This window comes from Amphiura filiformis, chromosome 14, assembly GCF_039555335.1.
Source record: "Amphiura filiformis chromosome 14, Afil_fr2py, whole genome shotgun sequence".
NCBI classification, from domain to species: Eukaryota; Metazoa; Echinodermata; class Ophiuroidea; order Amphilepidida; family Amphiuridae; genus Amphiura; species Amphiura filiformis.
Genome location: NC_092641.1, coordinates 9150848 through 9170143, shown reverse-complemented (window position 1 = coordinate 9170143; position 19296 = coordinate 9150848). Strand labels below are relative to the sequence as shown.

The 19296-nt window shown below is 36.3% G+C and overlaps 1 protein-coding gene across 3 annotated transcripts; it reads right to left on the bottom strand.

Annotated features, from left to right (window-relative positions):
* Nucleotides 1–1056: 1056 nt before the first annotated feature.
* Nucleotides 1057–18065, bottom strand: LOC140169669 (uncharacterized). 3 transcript variants are annotated; one of them, XM_072192954.1, is made up of 12 exons: nt 17933–18063; nt 15815–15928; nt 13184–13303; nt 11819–12055; nt 9053–9193; nt 8433–8648; nt 7142–7249; nt 6566–6802; nt 5656–5763; nt 4926–5159; nt 3855–3999; nt 1057–3640 (listed from the first exon to the last, which is right to left on the bottom strand). In XM_072192954.1, the coding sequence occupies exons 8-12, from the start codon at nt 6582–6584 to the stop codon at nt 3451–3453; spliced, it is 696 nt and encodes a 231-aa protein (XP_072049055.1). In that variant the 5' UTR covers nt 6585–6802; nt 7142–7249; nt 8433–8648; nt 9053–9193; nt 11819–12055; nt 13184–13303; nt 15815–15928; nt 17933–18063; the 3' UTR covers nt 1057–3450. The 3 variants fall into 3 exon arrangements, 2 of the variants coding, with proteins under 2 accessions (XP_072049055.1, XP_072049056.1); XM_072192955.1 differs by having other exon boundaries at nt 1058–3637; XR_011861378.1 differs by lacking the exons at nt 1057–3640; nt 3855–3999; nt 4926–5159; nt 5656–5763 and having other exon boundaries at nt 6582–6802; nt 17933–18065.
* Nucleotides 18066–19296: the final 1231 nt, after the last annotated feature.

The following is a 19296-nucleotide window of genomic DNA, read 5'->3' as shown; positions in this document are numbered from 1 at the left end:
TCCAGAATGCAATGAACATAACTCTGTACTCCCCCGGGGAGATGATGTATTTTGCGACACTCGTACCCCCATGGAATAGTGCATGGTGGGAAAGAGGGTAAAAGGTCTATACGAATTTTATTAGGCGCAGCATCACTCGCTGGAGTTCGATGGCGCTGGTGTACATACGCACGCACGATAAAGGTTGGCAATTGAAGCAGGCCTCAGTTTAGCGAACTTTGTCTAGTTTAATGCGATGCGAGTGCAAGCGCCGCTCGGACTGTGAAGGTTTCTGGATACCGAATATGGGTTTAGATTAGGCCTATATCATGTCCTCTAGGCCATATAATTTATTTTTGGAAAGGAAAGTCTAATCTCGGAGCCTATTCAATTGAGAAGGGACTGGATTTTGTCATAATAATATAAACATTAATACTTGTCGTCCATAACAAGAAATAATGCCTCGCGATTGTTTTGATATCCAGCCATAGTATTTTAATTGATTAAACTGAACATGAAGCTATATCTTTACTAGCTTCATGCACTAATTTTCAGATCCGCCCGGCCTTCTACATGTAGTGAGTACCACATTAGATTGTGTTTACAAGAAATAATAAGCGCTGCCTCCTCGAAATTTCTTATGCCATCAGCTTTGATGATTAAATATTATCTACAACTCTGCACCTGTGTTCAAGGCCTTATTTTTATCTATTGACCTCAAAAGAAAGGATTAGAATGATCAGAATGACGTCCCTGACCCCTTTCCACGCATTAATAATGAGTCGGTAAGGGAACGTGCTACCGTTATACTCCAGTGAGTACGTATGGCTACTACGCAGTTCAATGGCCTTATTGTGATCTGGCGGGCGTTTTAAAAGCACGGTCCCTGACTGCGTGGGCATATTTCCGGACAAGGAACAATAGAGACCAATTGCCTGGCAATGACGTCACATGTAATACAAGTCTATAGTGTGATTAGAACATTATAGGCTGGTGGTCACTTATAGTACGATCAGTACGAAAAGTCCAATGCGATTATTAATGTATTTTCTAAAATTAAAAGAACCACTTTTTAGCGGGAATTTTGTAAGTTACACAGCTGAAGTTGTGAAAGGGTTGAAAGACTACAATATTACGGCATAAACAAGAATTTCTTTGTTTGGTCGTTATTCCTATAGGCTCATCCCTTAAAGACACTAAACAAAGTAGTCAATAGGTGGATAATTTTGTTTTGCGTATTTTGATACCTCATTCGACACCGGGGATGCGATTTCCCCATATAATACCAACTTGAATAAATAAGAGAGCATTAAAAAAATTAGACTTTGCTCTTGAAACAATAATTATGCACTGCGAGTGAGTGTTGATCTAAATAGCTGGTAGGAATTACCTTGATGGAGGAAATAGCTCAAATTAAAATGCTCTTTTTTCTGTTCAATATCAAATCGGCATTGGAAGGTTGCAATGCAATGTGGGACAGTTTTTGCAATTTTAGGACACTTTGTCCTTTGACCTTTCAGAAAATTCAGAAATATTGGGTTTTTGTACGTACAAAATATAATCTAAAATGTTTTACAAAAAAAGTATTAGTGTTTTATAAATTAATTATTTGGTATTTTTAATGATCAAAATTGTGACAATAATAAGAAAATTAATAATAATTACGTAAATTTTCCCGATATGTCAGAGGTCAAAGTGTCCCAAAACTGCTCTCAAAAACCGGAAGTTAGAATGGCGATTGGGCTTATTCAGTATAACTTTGGGAAACAAAGTTACATCGTGCCAAATGAGCTATCAAAATACGCAGAACAAAATTATCCATCTAATGAGCATCGTGTTCGTATTCCATCTAACGATTAACAAATGCTCGTATTTGGTACTTTAGGTTGAGCATCTTTAAGATATTGATTTTGTTGAAAGTGTTCGGATACTTTTTGTATTACTATCTTTATAAATTGCTTTATCATACTGGAAAGTACTTTCTTAACCTCAGTCTTATATCCTCAGATAGGGTGTTTGGTACCAGTTGGGGGGGCAAAGCTGCACTGCTACCAGAGATAGCTGACATCATGGGCTACACAAAAATGCATGATAGCAATTGAACCGGAGTAGTTTTTGGCGGGAAAGGTCATCGAACTTTACACAGGGTCAAATATCAAAGTTACTCAAATTGTGTTGAAATTTCTTCTAATTCTTCTAGACACAAGGATGCAGAAAATGTCTAGTTTGACCTATCTAGGACGAAAAAGTCAAAGGTCATGTTTTTGGCTCTATGGGGGTCAAAAACATCAAAGTGCTCCGATTTTGCCAAAATAGGTGCCAAATTGTTCGTTTTGATAACACAACTCAAATAAGAATAGGATTGCGCCATCTAGGATGTTTCGTTACCTAGGTAACACAGTAAAATAGGTCAAGTACCAATGAGGCCTATTGACCTTGGTCACATGGGTGCTAATGAAGGGAGGGGTGCTAACTGCTTATTAGGTCGAACACGTGTACTCTCTTAACACAATAAAAATAGTATAGTACAGTGTTTTGCATAGAATTAATTATAAAAAACTAGATGAAATTTATTTACAATCCATATAAGAATAAATGAAACTATTTTGTTTATATATAATATGCAAAGCAAAATGAGTATGTACCCTCAGGTATAAGTCAGTCAGCTAGCCAATAAAGGGTGCGTGTTTGTATTTTGTTTTAAGGTTGGGATGTTGGGTGTGAGTAGGAGTGTAAGAATTCGCCACACACACCCCCACACCACCACACACCCCACACACATTTACTATAATTGAAGACAGAATTGAAAAGACCATTTTTTGTATGACGTCCTGTCAACCAGACCAAAAATTCCATACTGCGGAGGTCAGCAACCAATCACGCCGTGATCACGCCTTTGCCCTGACGTCAGACGCAAATTAGTCTTTTTAATTCGGTCAATTATATAACGTGCTGTAACGCACTCATAAGCAATGTGATTGTTACCCAGACGCGGATTCGAGTGCGGTGTAGGTACCTTCTATATGGAAGCGTAACCCGGGAGATCACATTGATGCTCATTGATGCTGATCTCGCTCTCGCGTGGAGTCACCCATTTATGTATTCGGTGCCGAAGTGATGTAATAATCGGATTAACCACCATGGCAATAGGGTAAAACAATTTTTGAATATATCGCGCTGCACTACAAGCAGGTTGCAATCATCACCTATGTATGTCTGCAATCATAGATTGAATACAATACCGGTCAGCATGTCTGTTTAAAGATACTAATCTTTCAGGTGCGAGTGATCAGCATGATATGAATATTCTATACGACTCATGTCTTTATCCCCGTTCTGTGACATCTATGGTTCAATGCAGAGGTACCGCGTGAACGTACTAGTGCAGCGCGATATTTTCAAAAATTGTTTTAACCTATTGCTATGGTAGTTAATCCGATTATTACGTCACTTCGACAGCGAATAAATAAATTAATCTACATTTGCATATGCATATTCTTCTTCATCCTGCGTACTGATAGTCAACTGTTGCATTGGTTGTGACCCGGAAGAAGAATAGGGCGTTTGACATTTGGCGTCATTCGTGGCGTCATTGCTGGCATCATTGCGCTCACTGTTGTCACGTTGGTTGATCATTGTTGCCGGGCCGCTACCAGAGCTACTTAAAAGAAAAAGCATGAGATTGTAAATAAAAATACTTAAAAATAAATTCCTATCAGACAAGTTTTTGAATATAAAACAAAAGAAAAGAAGAAAAGATAGAAAGATGAACAGAAAAGAACAAAAGAAAGAAGGAACAAAATATTAATCAATCAATTAATTAAATTTAAAACAAGAATATTTTAAAACTCACAAATATTTCAACATAAACTTACTTTCTACTCTTACAGATTATGATTGTAGTAAGAACCACAATCACAAGTATAAGAGCGCTTGTTCCAAGTGCAGCAATAGCAAAAGCCGTACTGTTATTTGATATAGGATCTGTGTCTCCATTAACATTGCCATTTTCACTTCCATCTGTACAAATCGACAACAAAGCAAGGAGCAAATTTTGGGAAAAGTTGTAATACGCTGCCAATTTGTGTTAAATTTGGACTTTGCGATACTAAAAGTATAAAGCGAATTAGCGATCCAATATAAATATATTACATTAACGTTACATTAAGGTTACGCATGATGTTGCTTTCTTGTCCTGCGGGGCTATTATATATTGGAGTTTCATTAGTTGCAAGTCCTCACTAGCGAAGTTTCTGGCCTGAGCCCTGCCGGGCTTACGGCCTTGATGTTTTAAAGCCCTGACGGGCTAGGCGCTCAGTATAACAATCTTTCCGGGCTTCCATAGTACCATAAACACCTATTTTCGCCGTGTTTAGTATCCTAAAACAGTGAAAATCGATTGCTATTTTTCACTGGAGCGATTGCCGAATAGGGTGCAACTCTACTAGTCTTATTACAAGACTGCCCTACCCCAACCCTAACCCTAAACTCCGTAAACGAGGACTGGACTCAAGTCTAGCAAGTTGCACCCTATTCGGTTTTTTGAAGCTTTATTTCTGTCAAACAAACGCCTTTATGACACCCAAAACGATGTACTGGCGTGATCAACTACCCTATTTTGCACGAGCATAATTATAATAACCACTTTGGAATACAAGTAAAGACCTGAGCGCAAGAAGACCGTAAGTCCACTTGGCCCCTCAACATGTATACACAAAGTTACGTATAGTTTCGTTAGGGTTTATAATGTTTAATACATGTTCCAGGGTGAGAACATCATGAAAGGTTGTGAAAGATTTGTTTTGGACATGTATAAAACATTACCAAACTATACGAAACTTTACACAACTTAAGTGTATACATGTTGATGGGCCATGTGGACTTACGGTCTTCTTGCGCTCAGGTCTTCATGGTCCCCATGATAGAAAACAAATCTGCTTACTTACCATTATCCAAAATGTAAACCCGAGCCTGACCGCTATCTGCTACTGTGACTGTCAATGGGAGCGATCCGATGTCAATATCTACAACAAAGTCTTCAAGAGGTTCCATATCCGAATCATCAATGATCGTTAATTGATACTGTGCTACGGATTGCCCAGGCAAGAATTTCACAATGGCTGGTTCTGGGTATGTGAAATCGTGGGTGAATTGGGCGCTTCCTTGAGTTACCGTAACATCTGGTGAACAATATCAATGCAATTTTATTATGATATTCATTTTTATTGGTGTATCATTGTTCTAACAGTAAGAAGCTTACTATCATAATCAAAATACTAGTACATTCAACGACTTGACAGGCTTAATAATATTACTATTAAACATTATTAACCTTTTGCAGTTATTGTAAGATAAGTGCCCACGTTTGATATGTCTCAAACCTAAATTTGAACACGTCACCATTCTCTTGAGCCAACTTTGTTGGTACCCTGTCAATGGGAAGTTTGTATACAACGCGTTGATTTATGACAGAAGAGATTAGGTCTCTGAATAGGTTCCCTCCCCAGTACATAAATTGGTCTTCACTGAAAACCCACCCATCGATATATACCAAAATATCCGAAAAGGTACCCAAAACTGTAGCACATCCCCGTAAACCTTCCACTAGAGAGTGAAGACTTGCTCGGTTAATACCATTTCCTCCTTTGTGACTCTTTCATAATGAGATTTACTTACCCACATCCAAAGGAGATTTCTGATGGCCACTACGAAGAAAGGATATCTGAATCTGTCCTACTGATTCAGGTACTGTGTGTACATTTGTCGCAACTGATATGATTGAACCTTTAAGAAAATGGTAACACCAACAATAGTCAAAGGAAATTTTAGATACATCAGATAATTCTAACAAAATTGTACATTTCGACGTGCCAGTGCAAGAAAGTCGTAAATAGCATTTTGGGTAAAATAGAGTTATAAGGTTTATGATTATGAAAATATCGGTAAATGTACACATTTGAAACTATTTTACAGTCAAGTTTTATATAAGCAACTCACCGTTTCGGTAAATCCCATAAACCTTTGCTGTTAGAGCTGAGATGTTGTCACGCCGATGCGCACATTGTTACTGTGCACTTCATGGTTTTGAAATGCGCAGTAACAATGTTCGCTAAACGACATGCGCATCGGCGCAAATGACGACATCTTAGGTCTACTCGCAAGGTTGAGTTATTGAACCTCGATTTTTTTTTTTTTACGAGTCTATTTCTCATACTGACGATTGTATGTGTATTATACTGAAACTAGAGAGTGACGTTACTATTTTTTTTTAAAGTGGGAAATTCATTGTTGCCATGGTCACTACACCTGCTCGGTGAGTCGCGTAAGGCACTTCACGGGGTTAGTAACTGTGTATATAGTGGGTCTAGTCTCAAGTTGAGAATAAAGCATGTAGGATTTCGCAGTGGCAGATTCGAACTGCCCTACTACGAGTATGCATACGCGGGATTAGGTTTACTTCGCGCGATAGTCGAATCTGCCACTGTGAAATCCAACATGGCGTTACTCTCTACTTGAGACGAGACAGACTACATAAAGCAATAGGGAATTCTCCACGGTGAAATTTTGAGGAACATGATGATTTTACCTGATGGATCGTCATCCATGATGAAGACAGTAGCCTTGCTTATATCACCAAGACCTTGTGCTTGTTGAGTATTGGCAAGCTCCACGAAGAAAAGTTCGACATCTTCTATGTTGTTATCATTGGTGATGCTGATATCAAACGTTTGTGATGTGACACCAATCGCAAAAGACACTGTTTCATTGGTCACTTGGATGTAGTCTAGATCTTGTGTTGCGCTCGAACTGGAGGTGCTAACACCTATTTGTAGGTTAAACAAAAACATTTAAAAACTCCTCATGGCAGAAATTGGTGAGATAAGTTTGAAGCTTCGCAGGTGTCGAAACCTCAAATCAACTTAAGAGGAAGTATCTCCTTAAGGGATAGTCGCCTAGGCTAAAATACATAAAATCAGTCGTGTATGAAATTCGGAAACCAAAATCATATTTTGACGTAGGCCTGTCATATACATAAGCTTTCAAAAAAGCGTGTTACCGTAGGTACTTTTTTGTCTTTCTACAATGACAGGTTTTGCTGTGCTAGTATTTTTTCAGTTCACACATTTTTATTCGGTCTAAATTATAGGTTTAAAATACTTACTAATGTTTCCGGCGACCGAAACATCTCCAATTCTGTTAATTATTAGAGTGACTGTGGTGTTCCCTTCGTTCACATCATAGTCTTTGTTGTCAAAGCTGTACCAGGTAGCTTTGGAGAAATGTACAAATAGATTTTGATCTGATTGTTAAACTGTCAGTGGGTAAAATTCAGTAAAAAGAGCTAAAAAGCATTCAACTTGTCCACAGGTTCCTAAAAACAACATGTACTGCTGGAAATTAGTCTGTCCATCGTTTGTATGTGTAAGTTTGGATTTTATGTATCGGGGTCATTCGGCTGTAGTTACTGCGCGCGTCAATATGGTCAATAAAGTCCCAGCTCACGCTCGCGTAAATTCACATAAGCGTTCGCCAGTCACGCATTACGCAATGTACAACTAGCGTATGCACTGTGCCCCACAATGTGCACGCCATTCTCAGTGTTATGAGTCTTATTTTTTCCGCCTTATATAAGCCGGACAAACTTTAATGTCCAGTGACGTAGCGGTCAAAATACCCATTGGTACAAAATTGTGGGATGGTTTTGCTGACGTGCTAGCAAAATTATTTAATTTATATGTGCTCGTAGTAAATAAAATAAGGATAATTGCAGCCTAAAACAGGCAAAAAGGAAGATGAACATTACAAATTTGGTTAAAGCCATATTATAACATTTGCTGAGGAGAATGCCCTCAAAAAATTTTAAATTCTGGTTTTTACACGATTGTAATGTACACACCCTTAGAGGATCGTACCGTATTACAACCGCGGGAGTAACATGCATGGGCGCTAGTAGTAAATTCCAAGTTTCTATGCTTTACCTCACTTGTTAGGCTCAAAATTAAGAGGGACATATCTGACAGTAAAAGCTAACATTTTATGGAAAATAAATACTAATCTATTTTTACAGAAATGTTATAATATGGCTTTAAGTTTATCTGGGTCGGTGCGCCACTATAATATTATACTGGTTAGATTGGCACTAAATTTCAACTTCAATGCGCCTAACATTGGTGGACAACGGAGCACGTTGGTTGGCAACGGATATATTTATAAGCGTCACATAGGCTTTTTGGACAGGTTTTTCTTCAAAATGACAAACCTGCATATAAAATGAGATAAAGGTTCCAACAAGCGGAAAAAAGACATAACATTTTTTCCAGTCAATCATGTATTGAAGCAGTGTCTTTTTGTTTCAATTTCTCGGTTCTGAGCTTTATAAGGCCCAAATAGTAATAATGTCAGTGAATGTAGGGATATATTTTGCACACTAGTGTAATAACAAGTTTACTTACTTGGCGTATCGTCGTCTTTTATTATCACTATGGCATAGTCGGTGAAATAGTCTCACTGGATTGAAACCATAAAAAATTCTAAGCCTTCCGGAACGGAATCATCGACAATTTGAAGTTCTACATAATTATAGTCGTATGGAAAATCTATTGAATCTGTGTTCAGTATATAATCGTCTCCCTCCAGAGCGGAAAAGCCTTGTGATTCTAAACGAATGTCTTTCAATTTCGAGAATGAAAAAAAAAAGTATGTTATTATCGGTGACGTTCATATTATCAATCTATAATCAAGCTTGATTTACTATATAATTTAGGCATGAAATCAAAACACGACCGGCGGTTGACCGTCGGTTCCTACCAGTTCCGCACAGTTTCTATTGTTCTAATTAATGGAAACCGGACTGAACCGGGAGGAACCAGCGGTCGAGTTTTAAGTTCATCCTTCCAATAATGATTAAAAATAACAGACAACAAAACAAATCGAAAGAAATGAAATCAAAAGTTACGAAAAATGAAGAAGCGTAAACACAAACCCGCCGTCAATAGGATTTTTTCTCTTTGAACTCGTTTATTATGAGTTTCAAGAAAAGTAGGTAGCTATCATTGACCACAAATTTACTTACAATTATGATATTGCTCACAGTACCCCGCGTAGCCCAAGTAGTAGTCGTCCCTGACAACTTCAAAACTATAATAATGCTCATTTTCATTCACGACATAAACTGGACCTCGGACGCGGGAATTATGATTTTCAAACATATATCCTGAAACGAATTAGAAATGAGTATAACATTAACAATTGTTAGTAGATTCATCATTTTCACATACATGTATGTACAAAACACATACCACCCCACACACCAATCCCCGACCGGTATAACGAAATCCGCAATCACAAGACAATCTCCCGATCAGGAGCCTTTCAGGGGAAGGGACTTTAAAGATCCCTCACAAAAGGAAATAAATAATACAAGACACTTCGTTAAGGTTACACTAAGAAAGGTATAAAAACGTATAAAAGACGTATAAAGTTGTTCTCTAAAACAGAGTTTTCTCAGTAATCAGATATCTCAGCGAGTGAAATGTTGGTGCATTGGACGTAGCGTAACATTTTCTTTGTGTGTTTATACAAATTTTTAGAATAAATATGAAAATCCTTCGTTTAAAGCGTTTTTACGCACCATGTTCACAAGATCAAAAACGCGTTCCATGACGTTTTTTTTTCAAATGTGCGCTCCGTATAAAACCACGCCGAGTGATTGTTTTCTTCTTTTTTGTATTGTACTACAAATCGATCAAAAAAATAATGTTGCCATGGGGAAGAACCAAATACAGTACCGATTAGATTTTAAAAGCCCGTTTTTGGGAACATTTTCGAGAATCTTGATTGAGAAAAAACTGTTTTGTTACATTATAGATATCTTGATTGTGGAACGTTAATTTTGACATCTAACTACCAACATTATATCTCAACGGTCTGTCGATTACTCTACCATTTGATTTTCATTCAAAATTGAAGCTACTTTTGCAAAAAACGAGCTTTTTCATCATCGATGCGACCGACTTTGCGTGGGTAATGTGCTTGTTTATCATAACAGCCTGCATGCACTATTGAATATCATAGTCCTCCTCTGTAGCTCAATCGGTTAGCGCGTTCCTCGTCTATGTAATATTGTTTTGAGCTGGTCAACTAGTACGGGTTCGATTCCCTGTGTGGTCCAATTCTGTTATTTTTTGTTCTTACTTTTTTCTCTTTTTCTGTCTTCTTTCTTGTTCGTGTCTTTCTTTCTGACTGCAGTGATTAATTGTTTTTGCCGGGTTTTTTTATTATTGTATAATTCAGGAATAGGCCTACTAATCTAAATAGGCGCGGCCTATATAAGCCTATGAATATTTTTTTTACAAATTAGATATTGGTTGTTGGTTTTGTTACAGTTGTTGTAGTTATTGTTGTATATATTGCATAGTCAGGGTAGGCCTACTAGGCCTATTATAGCCTATAGCGGCATTGATTTATTTCACGACAGTAATATTTAAAAAAAATTGAAAATTTATAAAATACCATAGGAAAATTGCAGAAAACCGGCTGTCCCCACAACGGCAGCCCCTATCATGGTTGCCCCCTCCCTATCCCTGCAACATAGGATGACTCACGTGCCACGGTTTCATAGGTTCGTGGTCATTGTGCAATGTAGATTGATACACCAATTACGCTTGAGTTCATTTTTTTCTGCATGGCTGTTTCTATTATTAAAGGGGCATTTCGTGATCCACAGCCTCATCCCCCCACTTTTCTCCAAAAAAGTATAGATTTTTATATCGCTGGAATACTCTGGCTACATAATGTTTATGTACAAAATATTTCTTGCAGATTAATTCGTTTAGCAAAGATATCGCGAAATTTGAATTTCGTTCTGGTGCACCAGAACGAAATTACAACGTATTGTCTATGGAGCAGTGTAATACACATACTCATGCATAACTCGCAAACGCAAAATCGGAATCAACTGAAATTTTGGGAATATCGCTTTTTTCGTGGATATGTACTGAAAAAAGTCATAAAAAGAGGATGCTAGGATCACGAAATACTCCTTTAACTCACGCCCCTCTGGAATCAAGCCTTAAAAATCCATTGTATTTAACCTTAACTCATTGACCCAGTAACGTACTGACACCCCTGAACTTACCCAAACACACATTAAGCCACTGTGACACCCCGTAACCATCAAGATAAGGTGGGGGGGGGGGGGGGGGCAAAACTTTTAAAGGATACAATGGGAACGGCAAAGAGTAAAGTGTCATTTAAATGACTCAAGGGACACAAATTTGACACCCCCATACAATGTGACAAAAATAGACAATAGGACGAACATTTGGCTTTGTCCCTCCACAGTAAAAGGCTGGATACGCTTCTGGACACGCTTAACCCACCAAAACACCCAAACGTTTATTTTTTGAGTTAAAGGTCTTACACAGGGTCAAATTTCAAACTTGTGTGAGGGGAATTGATAATCGATAATTGATTATTGATTATCGATTATTGATAATCAATTATCGATTATCGATGATTAATTATCCATAATCAATCATTAGTTTATCCATATCCATTGTTGAAAAATGTATAGGCCTCCGCAACCGACAAAACTAGGAATCGCTAAGGATGGTCTCCTCCTGGGCATGGGGGGGGGGGGGGGGTGAGGGGGAATTGATAATCGATAATTGATTATTGTGTTCAAAAAGCATACCAATTGTATTCCTCTAGTCATATGTTTTTAGAAAATACATAGTTTTAACTCCAATTAGGCATAATTTGAGTTATCAGAGTCAAACGCCTACAACGGCAGCGAAGTGGTCAATTACGAAAGCGGATGATTGTCTGATGCACTTACTGGGTGATGGAGTTACAATTATAATGGCGTTGTGTAAATCTCCAACACTTTCTCCAGCTCCAGCAGTATCCAAAGTAGCCATAAAGTATCGTTCGTTGTTATTCCCGATGTCAAACAGGTCAAATATGTTTTCAATTGTCAATGTCTTTGAGGATTCCCCTGCAGTAAACACAACAGTCTCGTCTATCGGTAGATCATTGTTGAATGCTTGCGTGTTTATATCTGTTGACGTGACATCTGTCAATAAATAATACAACGATGATGATGATATTCTAATAATAATAATAAAGATAATAATAATGATAATAACTTTAAAAGTGGATTAAGGGAAGTCAAATAGACAATTTTGCCAGGCATAATCATATGTCGTATGGATTACCCCTCTCTATCCCTGTCTCTTCCCCTCCTCTCCATCTCCCCCCTCTCTCCTCTCTTTTTTTCCTCCTCTCCCTCCTTTTTCCAGGAGGATCATTGTTAATGTTAATAATAATAATAATAATAATAATAATAATAATAATAATAATAATAATAATAATAATAATAATAATAATACTACTACTACTACTACTACTACTACTACTACTACTACTACTACTACTACTACTACTACTACTACTACTACTACTACTACTACTACTACTACTACTACTACTACTACTACTACTAATACTAATACTACTAATAATAATAAGGAAAACAAATCGCATTTTTCTGGTGTTTTTGGGAAACTCTATATCTTCAATACGAAAGGTAAGTTCCTTGTCTAAGGGTATGTCAAGCTAACTCAAATTGTCCACGTGAGCGTAGGCACCGCCAGGGTTCGAACCCGCAACATCTCGCACCATAGTTGAAAGCATTATCGATTGAGCAAACTGGACTGCTTTATTTACACAATTGTAAAGGCAGCATCTGTTAATGACATGCAGATACTTTGTTTTACTTCGGTAGAAGTAAAAACGGCAGTATACTGTATTCAGGTGGTGCCGGATGCGATATCGCCATTTTTTTACGTCGCCATTGGATTAACACATAATCATGAAATCTTCACAAACAATTCTTAATTTATTATGTTGTGTCAAAGCAAAATTATCTTACTCTAAAACCGTTGGGGTTCGACAATGTACTCGTACCCCACTGTAAGTATGTTGTTTTCCCATTTATAACTGCTAACCGTCTATTTTGAATGGGGCTGTCAGCCTTGTATTTTCGCCAACCTCGAACGTCACGTGTCGCGTGTCCTATACCGCCTGACTGTGTTTGTATTTTAGGGGTAGATTGATCAATAAGTATAATACTTAATACTGCTTTGTTATTCATCAGATAATATGTTTAACTCGGAAGGTGTTTAACTTAAAGGTCACTTACGGATACTCCCAGGAGCAGACACATCTCCATTCCTATTAATTGTTATTGTTAGAGATAAAGCGTTGTTGTTATCATTGCAGGTAGTCACGTAAACAGTACTGTCAAAGTTGTACCATGTGCCTTTAATGAAAGTAAAAAAAAATCAATTATCAACCCTAGACTTTGGGTTGGAGTTAGGTGTGGGGAGACTATGGTTATACCAACCCTCGAACACTAACAAGATTTTTGCCCGGTGCGCTTTTTTAAAACACACTCAAATAAGCGCTAGTGACTTGGGCTAATCGTAAGACAACAATAATGACCAACCACTTTACCCCCAGATAGGGTGGTTGGTTAAACTTCGCGGGTAGAGAGGTATTGACTTCTATGTAGGAATATTGATTTCCTTTTAGATTTGGCCAACAATCTGTACGTTTTGTTTTGGGTGCGTTTACTATATCATAGCATGTTGGTACTTTATATTTTGAGTGTTTGGTATAATAAAAATGCATGGAGTGTGCATGTGCAATGGTTGAGTTATGATTGTGATTGAGGGTGGCGACACTAAAAGTTGCTGAAAATTTAGAGTGAAGATCACAGTGAATTACATACTTGTAATCTGTAATTTATATACTGACAGTATATAAATTAGTTACATGTACTTGAATGGGGCTTCAACTTCTTCAATACTGCTGTTTTCTTCGTTTTTTGCCAAGTTTTTGACTTATCCTTCACTTTTAGGCAATTTATAAAAAACAAATTTTTTTACACTTTCGCTGGGATCACTGAATGGGACTTTAAGTGATCAATAATTTTGTTATTGCTGAAAGCGAATAACTGACATATTGTCATGAATGTCTTTGCGCTTAATAACGCAAGAGATGTATCGGATGTTATACCCAAAACAATTTCTTAAGTCAGGTCGCAGTGGTTCCTAAACTAGCGGTGTTTGTGCTCATACTGAGAAAAAATAAAGCCCACACTCATAGCGAACGGTTAGGGTTCAATACGTGAGACTCCATAAATCCAAGGCTCACTGCAAAGGGTTTTATTTTTCTTGCATGTGCATGATTTTTCTTTGGAGGGGGGGGGGCAACCCAGCAAACACAAAACGTTTTCGACATCATTCGCAAAAGGTTATAAAAAGGTTGTCAGAAAACGTTTAAATGTCGGGTTATATAAAGGGTACATTAATGGAATAAAAAGGTTTTCATAACATTAAATAACATTTGTTGGTAATTTACTGCACAGATGTTTTACAGAAAACATTTAAATGTCGGTTTATATAAAGGGTATAAAAACGTTTTAATAACATTCCAAAAACATTTGTGAAAACTTGGTACAAATCATTCTAAACAGAATGTTATTTTGGGGTTGAAAAAATATTTTGCCAAAAATGTTTGCCCAAAATATTTACAATAACGTTTTTAAAATGTTTTCATGACCTTTATATAACCCGACATTTAAATGTTATTAAAACGTTTTGTAAAAAACATTTTACGTACATTTCTGTGTTTGCTGGGTGCAAATATTTTAACATAATGTTATTAGGTAAGGGGTATGAACGTTTGGACAGTATTTATTGTGGGACATTAGAGCACATCAGACATATCGAATTGCATTGTGAATACGAAGAATGTCCTTCTGATATCAAATAATTTTGATTTTTTTGAAATTCGCAATATAATACACATTTTATGGCAAATCATTAAAAATTGATATTTTTGATATTTAACAGTACTTGAAGTAAACTTTATAAATCTGATGATTTATAATTAAAGTGTATGTAGGTGGGATGAACAGCCGACGATCAATTGAAAATTTTGACCTTTCGTATTGAAGATATGGATTTTTTTCCCCAAAACACCAAAAAAAAGAAGGTCTTTTTGGAAAAAAAATCCATATCTTCAATATAAAAGTCAAAATTTTCAATTGATCGTCGGCTTTTCCTCCCAGCTACATACACTTTAAGAATATATCATTAGATTTATACAATTTATTTCGAGGGCTGTTATATTTCAAAAATTTGAAAAATATCAAATTTTTATAATTTGTCATAAAATTTGTATTATATTGTGATTTTCAAAAAATGAAAAATATTTGATATTAGAAAGACATGCTTCGTATTCAGAATGCAATTCGATACGTCTGAGGTGCTCTCATGTCCCACAAAAATACTGTCGAAACGCCATAAACGCTCATTCTAGATCCCTTAAGTGTTGACAAAATATTTGGCCAAAAATGTTTCTTTCGAAAACATTTTAAAAATATTGTTGTAGTGTGTTTTCATACAAAACGTTTTAAAATGATTTCATGACCTTTATATAACCCGACATTTTAATGTTATTAAAACGTTTTTACCTGAACCAAAACCCAAAATATAACTTATTTAAAACGTTTTAAAAACGTTTTTGTGTTTGCTGGGAATAGCGAAAATCTTCGTTTTGGCCAATTATTTGTCATAACTCAATAACTACAATAATACCCTGCAAAATTAAACTGTATTCTTTAAGCACAATTATCAAAACTGGAAGAATATGACCTGAAAGCTCCGTTTCGTCTTAAATACATAAGAAGCTAGGTTTACCATTTATTATTTTCTTAAAATAAGCAGGTGAATATATATTATTATTTTCTAAATATGACGTTCACCTGCTGTTTGGGCAAAAACAGTGCCTTGTATAAAGACCATAAAAAGATACACGGCAGTGCATTTTGTAGTCCACCTGTCGTAAGGAGCCATTTCGATTTTTGATGATATTGTTTCTGCAATAAACAATTAGGAAGAAAATCAAAACAATTATGGTAAATAAATTGAAGAAATATATATCAAGCTATAATTCACACGCATATCTTTTTTCTATATGAAATACTGCACACATATAGATTGTGTATTGTGTACAACAGTGTTTGTTCAAGTTCAAAACAACATTTATATAATTATTATAAATCATGCTTCATTAATCACTTTGAAAACAAAAAATACTGTTGAACCCGGATCACCAAATGTGACAAGAAACTAAGGTCAAATCTTTTCATTTTGGCAATGGATAGATAAACAAAAACTCATAGTGGAATCGTTCGCTCTAGCGATCGCCACTATTTACATGATTACCTGCAATCAAGGGAAAAACAGTTGGTACACTTTGGCAATATGTTGGAACTCCTCATTGCCGTTCTGCGAGTTCAGGGAAATTAGTATAACTATGTTTGATGAGAAGTACAAACCGTCCCTCACTATGTCTCGCCTCAATATATCTCCCATTCCCTCCGCCATTCCCCCTCAACCATAGAAAGTAGAGAGAATCTACTGTCTATGTCTCAACCAATGTTGTGGAGACTGGAGAGCCCAATGTCAAACTTGCTTTTATCATCATTGAATTGGGGGGAGAAGGTCGGCAATTTGCAGTTAGTATGACAGAGTACCAACGTTATTTGATGGGGTATGAACGTTTGGACAGTATTTATTGTGGGACATTAGAGCACATCAGACATATCGAATTGCATTCTGAATACGAAGAATGGCCTTCTGATATCAAATAATTTTGATTTTTGAAATTCGCAATGTAATACACATTTTATGGCAAATCATTAAAAATTGATATTTTTGATATTTAACAGTACTCGAAGTAAAATATTTAACAGTACTTGAAGTAAACTTTATAAATCTGATGATTTATAATTAAAGTGTATGTAGGTGGGATGAACAGCCGACGATCAATTGAAAATTTTGACCTTTCGTATTGAAGATATGGATTTTTTCCCAAAACACCAAAAAAAAAATTAGGTCTTTTGGGGAAAAAATCCATATCTTCAATATGAAAGGTCAAAATTTTCCATTGATCGTCGGCTTTTTCTTCCAGCTACATACACTTTAAGACTATATCATTAAATTTATACAATTTACTTCGAGGACTGTTATATCTCAAAATGTGAAAAATATCAAATTTTAATAATTTGTCATAAAATTTGTATTATATCGTGAATTTCATAAAATGAAAATTATTTAATATCAGAAAGACATTCTTCGTATTCAGAATGCAATTCGATAGGTCTGATGTAATCGCAGGTGTATCTATGTGCTACCGATTAATGGTTGATTTTGGGCTCATATCCAAATTGAAAGTTCCTATTTTAGGGAACAAAAAGGATAGCAGTGCCGGGGATAGTGATACTTTATTCAAGATCATTAATTGTCGCTTTGGACCCCCCACACATCAATATCTCTCAAAATCTAAAACCAGAGAGGATATTTTGCCTAAAATTTTGGCTGCATAATGACTATCCTTCTTAAAATATTAATTAATTTGGTCCTAATTGAATTGATCACAACTCTCAGTAACTCACCCATCACGTAACTCGCCTTTTATTGATCCCCATTTATTAACCTATTTCATACACGAGAAAAATATCCCATCATTTTTGCTAATTTTATAACAAAAGTGTCCAAGAAAATACAAAGAAATATAAATGCATCAACGCACAAGAAAAATTAAGGCGTCCAAAAGCACTGCACAAAATACGCGCCTGTGGATAATGCATGGTTTGCTCTGATTGGTTCTTGCTATCTAAGATTGAACGGGGGGGGAGGTTAATGTCTGAATATAACTTTATGTCAGCATTTGTCGGATTCCACATAAGTATAGATGTAAGTTCTGACATGTGTGAACATTACAATAATAGCAACAAATCAGGTTTTAAAAAGTGATCAATTCAAGATCATATATTATGGCTTTAACCAAATGTGTAACAATATTACTTTAAACTTACCTGATATGCGTCCGCCAGCTACAAAACCAGTATATTATGATATGAATGTGCTACGTGACCGAGCCTTAAGAATATGTGATGCTCAACCATGTATGCGATAATTGGTGACTCAACGTATAGGTACCGGGTTCATGAAAAGCAAAAAGCTAAAGAAATCAAAGTCGTGCTTGATGATCTTAAAATTAAATGAAAACACCACACGGATACAAAATGAATAATACATTAATTTTAATATAGAGTATCATGGTCATGAATTGGCAAAATTCTTGATTACAATTCTGTTAGAGGAAATTTAAGATACCAAAAAAGTTATACGAAACCGTGGTATGATACCGAATGAACCCCCCCCCATGTATTGAATACTATTCCTTAAATATTTCAGATTCAGATTTAATTTATTTCGTGGCAAACGTTGCCACCCGATTCCTTAATTCAACAGTTGGACCAGCCACATTGTAAGGGTCAAATTGGATACCATAAAAATAGTATGGTCGGTGCAATCAAATGCCTTGGAGAAGTCTGTCACAACTAAGGCTCGCACAATTCTTCATAAGAATTTCAATAAGACAATGAGAAGTAGGGGACCATTTGATAGTATTATGCAAAACCAGGATTGGCATGAAATCGTTGACACTATAAATGGTACAAAGGAAAAGGTCAAATGTTTTTACAGCATGCTTGAGCAGGCAATTGGGCTTGGGCTTCCAAGTTGTCAAATCTAAATCACACACAAATGGCAAACCTTAGTAATATCTGATCAGAAACAATTAATTTCGGAACGTTAAAAATACATTTGCTATGTGCTATGGCATAAACTTAATATCAAATCAAACGTGAATTCAAAAGAGCAAATTTTTATGTCATGGTTGAAAAATCAAGAACTTCCAGAAAACATAGCCATGAAAATGTTATCAATAAATTTAATTTGTTAATAATAATTCAAGCAAAATCAAACTCAGCTTGGACATCCAAGATATTGAGGCTTCTGACTACAATGGCAGAGCAAATGTTGTTAATGCCAAGTTTGAACATGTTTCGGAAGGATTAGAGCCTGCCCGTAAGCTGGATAAGCTGCCCGTGTATCTACCTGCAGAAAACCTCTACATTTATACCTTTAGATGTGTTTGCTGTTCTATGTAAAATAAAAGCTGTCTGCTGGTCCACGTTCTAATACATGTGGCCAGGGGGGCCGGCCAATATCGACTGAATTTTGACGTCATCATTGGTTTTACACGTAAACACGAAAATGTCTCAAATAATTCCAAAAGTGTATGTATATTATCAAGCAAAATTTTATCAGTCTAAATCCGTTGAGGTTCGACAATGAACCTCATTGTAAGTACTGTTTTTTGATTTTTTTTTAT

Excerpts from the sequence above, each read along its gene's own strand:
- LOC140169669 (XM_072192954.1), bottom strand. Across the intron at positions 4,000-4,925 it reads GGTTTACATTTTGGATAATG|ATGGAAGTGAAAATGGCAAT; the intron begins GTAAGTAAGCAG and ends CGATTTGTACAG. Across the intron at positions 3,641-3,854 it reads ATAATCTGTAAGAGTAGAAA|TAGCTCTGGTAGCGGCCCGG; the intron begins GTAAGTTTATGT and ends TTTTCTTTTAAG.